The sequence below is a fragment of the Triticum aestivum genome, chromosome 3B (genome assembly GCF_018294505.1).
Source record: "Triticum aestivum cultivar Chinese Spring chromosome 3B, IWGSC CS RefSeq v2.1, whole genome shotgun sequence".
Lineage (NCBI taxonomy): Eukaryota > Viridiplantae > Streptophyta > Magnoliopsida > Poales > Poaceae > Triticum > Triticum aestivum.
Genome location: NC_057801.1, coordinates 355,772,643 through 355,782,581, shown reverse-complemented (window position 1 = coordinate 355,782,581; position 9,939 = coordinate 355,772,643). Strand labels below are relative to the sequence as shown.

General features: G+C 42.2%; 1 protein-coding gene across 4 annotated transcripts; it reads right to left on the bottom strand.

The window, feature by feature from the left end:
- Window positions 1-1,391: 1,391 nt before the first annotated feature.
- LOC123069889 (uncharacterized) lies at window positions 1,392-9,592 on the bottom strand. Of its 4 annotated transcripts, none has more exons than XM_044492849.1 (8): window positions 9,297-9,592; window positions 8,085-8,153; window positions 7,501-7,977; window positions 7,267-7,377; window positions 6,438-6,599; window positions 5,793-5,890; window positions 5,160-5,700; window positions 1,392-5,046 (listed from the first exon to the last, which is right to left on the bottom strand). In XM_044492849.1, the coding sequence occupies exons 1-7, from the start codon at window positions 9,396-9,398 to the stop codon at window positions 5,676-5,678; spliced, it is 1,044 nt and encodes a 347-aa protein (XP_044348784.1). In that variant the 5' UTR covers window positions 9,399-9,592; the 3' UTR covers window positions 1,392-5,046; window positions 5,160-5,675. The 4 variants fall into 4 exon arrangements, with proteins under 4 accessions (XP_044348784.1, XP_044348787.1, XP_044348785.1 ...); XM_044492852.1 differs by having other exon boundaries at window positions 6,454-6,599; XM_044492850.1 differs by having other exon boundaries at window positions 7,519-7,977.
- Between the last annotated feature and the right edge of the window lie 347 nt (window positions 9,593-9,939).

The window sequence follows — 9,939 nt, the reverse complement described above, 5'->3', positions numbered from 1 at the left end:
TGTTGGGAGACAACCCAACATTTACCCCTACTATTTTTGTGTATTCACATGATTAGGTTACTGTAGTAATCATGTCCTTCTCTTCCTTGGATCCGTTGATTTTTGTGCATATAGAAGAGAGAAGTCAACAGAAAGCACATCAAAATTTAATAAAATCTATACATGTATACATGCAAATTTTGACACGGGCGTTTCCACAGGCGTTCTACATGTATACAATGCATATGAAAATCATTATATGACTTCAATGCATATTCATACAGAAAGCACTTCAAAGTTGTATACATGCAAATGTTGATAAAGTCTATACATGCAAAAATTAAGAGGTCGTGGCAACGCACGGGCGTTCTACTAGTATGAATATGCATTGAAGTTATTTCCAGAGATATGAGTATAATGATTTGAAGAAGTACGTATGTACTCCTTCTGTTGAAGGTTTGACCACTACTCATTCGATAATTTTCTTGAGTCGCTCTGTGAAATATTAATCATTGTCTCGAAGAGAATTACTCTGCATATTCAACTTACCAGTGACAGATGCACTTCTTCACCCAGATTTGCTTCTTGGGTGAACCAAACCTGCAGTTAGTCCAAACATATCGAGCGAAAACCTTACCATTCTTTTGTTTGAACAACTTGTAGTTCAAGTCATCAGACTCATCAAAAATGGCAGTAATGGAAGTGTCATATCCTAACAGAATTGCAGGTTCAAGTGTTTTGCTTTTCGCAAGAACCCAACTCATTCGAGGATATTGCTCGGGAGTCCAGTAAGTTCCATCAACGTTGAGTTTCCTTTTAAAGCCCACTCCTTCCTTTTGAGGATTTCTGTGTGGTATTGACTTCTTTTGCACATCACAAAGAGTTTGATACCCTTTTAGGCTTCTTAGCATTCCTGTCTCAAGCAAGTCCTTTAGCCTGCAATATTCATCAGTAACAGCACCAAATCACTCAGAGGAGGGGTTAGAGTTATCATTCGTAGTGGTTGCAATAATTTTGACATTAGCATTAGAAGTTTCAGCAGGTGAATCAGCATTGCTGCGTTCTAGGCATTTTAAGCATGGAGGAACAAAATCATCAGGAAGTTAAACAGATTGCTCGATGAAGAGAGAAGCTTTTTCTTTCTTCAGCTTGGTGTGACACTCTTTCAGTGACACGAGTTCTTGATTCCTGTTAAGGAGTTCATCTGATAAACTCTCCTAGTCAATTGTAAGGGGATCATATCGATTGATAAGATCATCAATAGTTGAAGAAAAAGCATCATGTTCTTCGACCAACTTTTGATTCTTCTCCATCTCTTCGGCCAGTAATCCTTCAGTTTTGATTTCTCTTGAGCCTTTCAACATCATCTTGTTGAGATTTCACAGTCTTAACAAGTTTAGCATAGGCAATGTATTCAGGAGAATATCCATTCATGGAGTTTGAATGTTTTGCTGATACCTGATCCTTAGAGGATTTTTCCATAAGGTAGAAGGCTATTTGTTCGTCATCACTTGAAGCATCATCATCAGCATCTGATTCGAGTGAATTGTCTGATGATTCATAGGCAATGAAAGCATTGCTCCTTCCTATCCTTCTGTGAAGCTCTTCATCATCTGATTCGGATTCGGATGTATCATCTTCGGAATCCATTCTCATTTCAATGAAGACTCTGTTCAACTGAGAGATTTTCTTCATGTTGGATTCGATAGTGGCTTTGGCTTGTGCATCAGTGACTGGTCTCGTCGAATAAGATGATGATGGAGATTCATTTTTCTTCGGGAGCTTAGTATGACGATCCATTCGAGTGAGTCCATCGCAATGAAGATATTTCCATATGTTGCTTGGCCTTTCCTAGCACGGGCAATCAGCTATAAGGTGACCGAATTGTTTGCACTTAGAGCACTTCATTTCTTTCGGGGGCAACTTTCTTGAGGATTAAGGCAAGTCAAATTCATCATCATTTGTGAGACACAAATTTTGTCTTCGAAGATCACTTAGCCTTTCTGTGAGCATCTCAAGTTCCCTTGTGATAGTGTGTTGATTTTCTATATCTTCTTCTTCTTCTTCTTGTGAGCTGCGATAGTGAGATAGGATTTCTCCTTCACCTTCTGAAGAAGATTCTTGATCTGCATTTTCAAGTTCCATCTTTTCTTCGTGAATGGACAGCAGCGTCATGATCTCAACATAGTGAAGTTCTTCATAGTCTGGTCTTTGCTTTATTTGAGCTACGATGGGATCAAAGGTTTCATCCAGAGCACTCTGATGCTTGTTGACCACATCTCTATCAGTGATATCAATTACTCCTTGCTGATGAAGTCTTTCGACTATGTTTGTCAAACAACCAGTGAGTTCCGTAGCACTTTCCTTATGCAGACTTCTGAAACCAGTAAACATGGCATGAAGCATTTGAGTGTGGGGATCCGTTCTGGCAATGAACTCTTCATGAGCATTTTTGATGGCATCCTAGAGTTGCTTTGCAGTGTCGAGATTTTGGAATCGAAGGAAAATGTCTTTTGACAAACTGCAACAGATGATATCTTTTGCTTGAGCATCCAACTGTAGATTTGCTTTGTCATCAAAATTTGTATCATCTGGTTGCTGAATGCTGTATCCATTTTCCACAATCTGCCACAATTCAAAGTTGATAGCTTGAATTCTGATTCTCATTCTTTCCTTCCTATAGAGATAGTCATTTCCATCGAAGATAGGAAACCTTTCAAAGTGCGAGGATCTACCTTCATACGCCATACTCAAAACTCTAAGGACGTTAGACCTTTAATAAGCAGAGACAAGGAGTACCTACTCTAATACCAATTGTTAGGACCGAGAGTATATCGACCGGAGGGGGGTGAATGGGAGATTCAAAAATTCTTTCGAACATTTTGAAACTGATCCCAATCATAGCAGTGGAATAATGGAAAGGGGGAAATGAATTAAATCAATCTTCATCTTCAGAAGCATATTCCTCGATGAAATAAGTGATAATAGTATGAGCTTAGGAAATCATGGGTTTAACTATGATGAGAGCAATGCAACATGCAAACAGATGCAGTAGAATGAGACACAACATGATACGGGTGGTGAGAGATATGCAAGAGGGTTCACCGAGGTGAAATTAGGATGGCTAAACAGAATGATGAAAGTGCAACGAAATGAGATACGAAGATTAATTCAAGTGAATGACAACAAAGGCAGATGAGAAAGTAAAACTACAATAAATGATAATGATCAGATAAACTATCAACAAAGAACACAGATGTAACTGCTGAAGGAATTGTAGTAAAGTAGATTGAAATAGTGGTGTTCGATGGAGACAGAGAGATATGGTAGACCAGTTCACCCTTATACCAAAGGGCTATGTCTAGTTGGAGGGGTTGTGACTTAACATGGAATATAAACTCTCTTCACCCTATTCTCCTTCAACTTGAAGCTGATCAGACTCCAATTCACTCATGGCAGATCCTTGTCGGCGATCTCCAAACCTTCGGTCGACCTTCGCAAACCATAATCACTCTTGGTTGCTGAAGATCTAGCTTGGTGAAGATAACAACCCTTCAACACTCGAGCAGAAACCTATCCGTCTAGAGAGTGTGCAGCTCTCAACAACAATAGGTACAATAACTCTAACTCAGAACTACTGTGATGCTAAACCACTGTCTCGGTTTGGGCTCTTGATTTTTCTCTCGATGGATCTTAAACTCAGATCACAAGGAGAGGGTTTGCTCAAACCAATCTTCTCAGAAATCTCAAGCGGAGCAGCCAACGGACAATGTTGGAGCGGGGTGGCTATTTATAGCCGCAGCCTTCCCTGATGGGAAATGACCAAATTGTACACGAGGAGGATCCAATGACTGAATGACACGAGTCCAACGGTCGCAATTTGAGCACAACGGTAACATTACTTGCGGAGCAAGTAATGCTAACTCCTTAGTCCGAAAGATATCTCCTGCAGCACGAAGAACAACGTCTACTGTTGCCAGGTAATCATTCGGATCATAAAGAGATTTCTCTTGCATCTTTCATAGGTTTTGGGCTAAGCATCACAACGGATCAAAGCTTTGAGAACCTATACCCCTCTTAATAGTACGGAGGTCCTATGACTCAAGTAAATGAAACAAGAACAACAAAATGAATAATATGTCTTCACTTTGTCTTTGACTTACATTCGTTGCAGTCAATTCCTTCAGACGGCCATACCAAAACATATGCATCGCTTCAGCAGTAAACTTTCGAGGGGTTAATCCCTTCACATCAATCTTCTCGTCTACATATCTTCAACAGATTTAGCTCGTTCTTCTCTGCAGCGCAGATATACTTTGGTGAAGTTCCTCAAACTTAGCACTGGAGACACCATTCTCTTTGGTTCTGTATGGACTATTTCTCTCTATATGCACTAGCAAACAAATCAGTCCATACATGTTTTTGTCAACAATCTCCAAAACACAGGTAGGCAGATATTGCACCAACAATAGTAAGTATCAGTTTCCATGATCAACATACTAGAACTTCCATGTGGTGTACAACAAATATAAAATGTGGTATACAATCAAAAATTTGCCATCCAAGTCAAACATAAAATGCCATGTGTGGTATGCCAAAGTTGCCATGTGTGATAAACAGAAATTTCCATCTGTGTTGTGCAAGAGTTGCCATCTGTGACAGACAAAAGTTGCCATGTGGGGCAAACAAGAATTGCCATCTGGAATGCAATAAAGTTGCCACTGATTGTGGAATGCATTGAACAAGTTGTCGTGGATAGTAACTATCAGTTGCCATGTTCAACATACTAGAACTGCCATGTGAATTTTGGGAAAATGATTGCCACTTGCTCCACCGTTTGAGTTAGGTGCCACCACATAATGGAAAGAAGAAACATACCTCTTGGTTGTTTTTGTCAAGTCTTCCAGCACAACATGATCCCCATTGTTGGATGATGCTATACGAGGAGACGAGCGTGTTGACGTGATGCCAGCCACAGTGGGTGTTGCATTGTTCAACCGAGTAGAAGCATGAGAGGGCATGCCCACTTGTTTCTGTTTAGTTTCTTGTCCACCGCCTATCGCCTCACTGCCCATGGAAAACACAGGCAAAAGAGAGTAAGAGAATGCAATCATGGGATATAGCTGATGAAAAACACATTGAAGGATGAAAAAAATGCCACAATGAACAAAAGAGCAAACCTCGGCCTAGCAACAACAGGATCAGTCCTGAGCCTCTTACCGGCATGGGCCTGAGCAGCATCCTCCGGCACCCTACACCTCTTGGAAGTAGAAACGCTGACGTTACTCATGATGGTGGAGGCATTGCCTACCTCAGATGCTGGTACAACCGGTGGATCCTTCTCAGTGGGATCTCCGTCCAGAACTTCTCGAGTTTCATCGTGATCAGTTTCATGTTGCACATTCTCCGTATGATCATCTCCATCCTTGTCATGACCAGCGTCGTCACCACCAAAACCATCTCCGAATAGCTCCTCTTGGGTGTCAAGGAGCTCCTGAGAACTGTTGTAGTCGTATCAGCCACAACAACCAGTTGGACGATGTCTACGTTCTCCAACCAAAGAAGTGAAATGTGTGGCAACTGCATCGCCATCAAAACCCGCCAATGATGTCCAGCCCTCAACCAACTTCCCAAGCAGGTTGCTCATGCCTAATGCAAACTGCCCAACTAGATGCTCGACAGGAACCCCGGCTTGATTAGAGCAAACAAATTAAACAGTGACTGTCACACAAAAAGAATAGGGGGGTAAAAAGACAAATCGCAAAAATCTCAAATGCAAAAGGGTCATGAAAAATAACTGTGTGTTCAATTACCTCGGCGGAACAAGATGGAGCTGAATGCACGTCCAACCATTTGCTGAAATTTTGTGCCCAATAAAAATACTGTAGTCAATAGCATGCTTGGCCATCAGCTGCAAGCAGCGAAAAGATAGGTCAGAAAACATTGACAGCAAACATGGATCGCACATATGTGGGGAAACGGTATGTCGTATGAAGGGCACAAATATTTCCTGTGCGATACACGAAGAGTTGCCATGTGAAGTGCGTACAAGGTGCGTTTGCTATATGCACTTTTCAGAATGTATGATTGAATGCTGAAAACGAACCACAAATGCCATGCGGAAACAAGCATATTTGCCATGTGAGTTACAATTTATTTGCCATGTGGAGTGCACTGCAGTTGCCATGTGGAATGCAAAAGATAGTTGCCATGCAGAATGAACTATATTTGCCATGTGAAATATACTACATATGACAAGTGGAAAACAACCTATTTTGCCATGAGGGTTACAAATATATCTCCCCCTATGAAAATACTATAAAAATTGTACTAGAATTTTCAATTTGGTGAGATGAGTACACAAACTTGCCATGCCCAACAAATCAAAACTTTTGAAAAATTAAAAAATTGCACTCAACTTCACATTGCCATATAAAAAGGAAAAAAGAAAAACGAACATGAAGCTTGACACACTTTGTGTTAGATATCCTGTCTGCGGCAAGCACAGCCTTGTCAATGTCGTAAGTCCAAGCAGATACGGCAAACTTATGTGGAGGAGGCGGACCTCCTAACTCAGCAAACTTGATAGTAAAGAGGTCAAGACTGTCGACATACATGAGCTGGAAAACACAAAAAGGCGAAAAGTGAGGAAAAAAGGTCAAATTTCAGTAGGAATGCCATGTGTAAAAAATGGCAACAAAGTAAATCTTGTATAACACAAACATTACAGAAACACGAAAAAGAGTGTGTTTGCCATGTGGTTGGTGATGCATTCGCATGTGGACACTTAAAACAGATTTGTCCTGTTCATGGTGGCATGTTTGCCATGTAGTAAGTATTGCACTTGCGATGCCTAACCTGCTAACATCTGCCATGTATGTGGACTAGTAACTGCCAAGAGCAGCACGGTGCAAACCCAGTTGGCCAGTGCTATAACAACCAGGTGTAGTTTGTAAAAAAAATATCTGCCATGTCTAAATTACAGTATTTTCCATGTTCCTGTGAACTGTAGTATGCATTTTTGTGTACTTGCCATGTCGCATTAACTAGAGTTGTCGTGTGTGAACAACCAGAGTTTCCATACGTAAACAACTGTAGTTGACATATGTTAACAACTATAAACTCCATATATGATCAAATGCAGTTGCCACTTATTTACTCCTTAAAAGTGTCTTGATGAACTATGATTGCCATCTTGAATGCGCTACATTAACCGTATTCTGTTCTCTAGATTGTCAAAAAAGGAACGAATGTACCATGATAAAGCATTTGCAAAGAAACATTTACCATGAGGTGTAGGCAGCATCCCTTCTGGTACAACTTGTTTGTAAAGGCATCATGCAGGAATTCAGCAATGAACTTGCAACAATTCATGTTCTTTACATCTTTCAGCTTCGCCTGCAAAATTTTAAAAAAATGTACACACGTACACAGTTAAAAAGCTTCAAAGAGGGAAAACATGCTGCTACATGACAACGAAAGAGAAGATGGCAAAAAAGAAAAAAAATGAAGGACATTCACCAGGATAGGAAAGCATACGTTGCTTGGGCATAGCAACATGGTAGGCGCAAAGACGGATGAGGTTAAGTACATGAGCAGCTTCATCTTGAACACCTCGCCATGGGTTTTCGTAGCACCCAACAAAGTTGCAAGTACGGTCTTGTTAGGCATGGATGCCTCGCCAGGGAACAAACAGGGGAACAAAGCTTCCTCAGTTTTGCTATTCACCCCATAAGGGACTTTGATTCTGCAACGCGGGACACCCAAGGTGCAGAAAGCGGACTCCTCATCAAAAGGGAGTCTTCCGCGTCCCGAAATGACAAATTCCCTGGACGCAGGGTCATAGATCACCCCAAGCCAGTCGCACACGGGGTTCATTAAATTTGTGCATCGCACATCCATCAACGTCTGCATCCCCATGTCCCCATCATCGCTAAAACCTTTGATCAATACAGTTAGCCGTTCTTGTGAAGCCCTATTGTGCACGCTTTTCTTCTTCTACAAAACAGAAACAGGGTCATTCTTGTCGTGTTCAATCTGATAAAAAATACCATAATAAAAAGAATGAACTCTCATGAACACGATGAAAGGAAGAAGAAAGGAACCTCGTCCCCATCTTTCTTCGCACCAGTCGCATGTGGCGGCGGCTCCATGAAGTTATCGTCCTCGCCTTGCTGGTGGTTGCGAACCATGATGATGTAAATAAGAACAAGTGTGAATGAGTGTACGGGAAACATAGAGAAACTTGCCATGAATGCATAATGTAGCATGGCGATTGATGAAGTCGATGACAAGGGAGAATTTCCATGTTTGCTAGTCAGATGGACGGCAAATTCCATGTGTGTCATATTCAAGCATAACTTAGTTTGCCATGTAGTAGAACAGATGAATGGCAATATAAACGTGCAAGTTGCCATATACTAACTAAGTAGAATAACAACATGTTAAGGTTCTCATTCACATTCTCTCTTATCCCACAACTGGTAAGTTGGCACACAGATATAGTTGCCATTCTTGAACCACAAATAGCATGGAAAAATAGCAGGAGGCGGTTGCCATGTGGCCCTGCAGAAAGCATGGCAATGAACAGTGTTTGGGGACAAAAAAGAGCAAATTGCCATTTGTAACTAAGCATTATGGCAAGAGATCTTATACGGGCATAGTTGCCATGTTTGCTAATGGTTTCAAACTGAAGCACGTTAGGTAGTAGCCCTATAGCATTGCAAGTGCATGGCAAATGATGGGTTGGGGGCAAGAGGGAGTTGTCACCTGCTGAGTAAGCAGTACAACAAGTTGCGGCTAATTTAGAAATACATAGTTGTCATGTTTGCACACAACAACAAGGCAACTGAATGGGTTTCACTAAGCAGGGAATTGCCATCAACCTGTACGAAATGAACGGAACAAAAACATGAATCCTACACAAACTCAAAATGGAACCCAACCTAGATCTAGGCTTCATGCCATGCTCTCAACCTCTGGTTTCCAACAAATACAATACGCAAACAGGGAGCCGATGGCTACTTGCACAGCATGAATTGCACAAAACAACGAGGACCACCAAAGGATGAATGAAGAGCAAACACTATACTCCAGATTTGAAAATCGCATCATCTCTCAAAAGCAAAGCATGAATCGCGAGGAACGGGCGAACCATCCCCGCGGCTACAACGCGTACACAAGCCGGTGTAACTATGTGTCGGTGACTCCCCGCCGATGGGAAATGAGAGAGCTCGCCACTATGCCTCGGATTCGCCATGGATTCAAGGCACAAAATCAAAGAGGGGGAATGAAATGCAGGGCTTCAACGATGGTACCTCTGTGTGGTTCAGTCTCGGCGACGATGGAACAGCTGCATGAGCTCCGACGACGGCAACAGGCCACCAGGAGACTGTCACGCCGTCTCGCCACAGATTCATCGTGGAATCGCCTCTATGACGCCACGGAACCGCCACTCGCCACAGCTCTATCTCAATAGAATGGGGAGTGGGGAAATGAGAAGGAGAAATGGAAGAGGAGAAGACTGTGCGGAGAAAAACAACTATGTGCTGTGAAACAGGGAAGATGGCTATCGTGCGTGCGCTCGGGCGAAGGCCAGTTCTACCACACGACGAGTCTGGCAACCGCGCGCAGTGAGTCATGCCGGAGGCCGTTCGGGCGAGCACTCTAGCACCCACACACCTCAGGATGCCAACGTGGCACAAAAAACGTCGGCGATTTGTTGTAAGATTCGCACACTAAAAATCAACGGTGATTAGAGCGTTCGGCCTAACTTATAAACTACCACAAATGTGGGCATTATCTTTTAGGAAAACAAAACCGACATCAGCCAACCGGCTAGCCCAGGAACTTGTAGCACATGTGTGCACCGGCCAAAACAGCACTGGCAAGTAGACAGCTACAATGTCTGAGCAAAATAGACTTAAAAGATTGACTAACCCATGAACACGTCTACAGTGC

Bases quoted from the DNA above. Each gene is read 5' to 3' on its own strand.
- LOC123069889 (XM_044492849.1), bottom strand. From the start codon at position 9,398: ATGAATCTGTGGCGAGACGGCGTGACAGTCTCCTGGTGGCCTGTTGCC. The intron at 5,891-6,437 runs GTTCGTTTTTCT...CGCTGCTTGCAG, and splicing joins CAAAGTGTGTCAAGCTTCAT to CTGATGGCCAAGCATGCTAT. The intron at 5,701-5,792 runs GTAATTGAACAC...TTTGTGTGACAG, and splicing joins CTCCATCTTGTTCCGCCGAG to TCACTGTTTAATTTGTTTGC.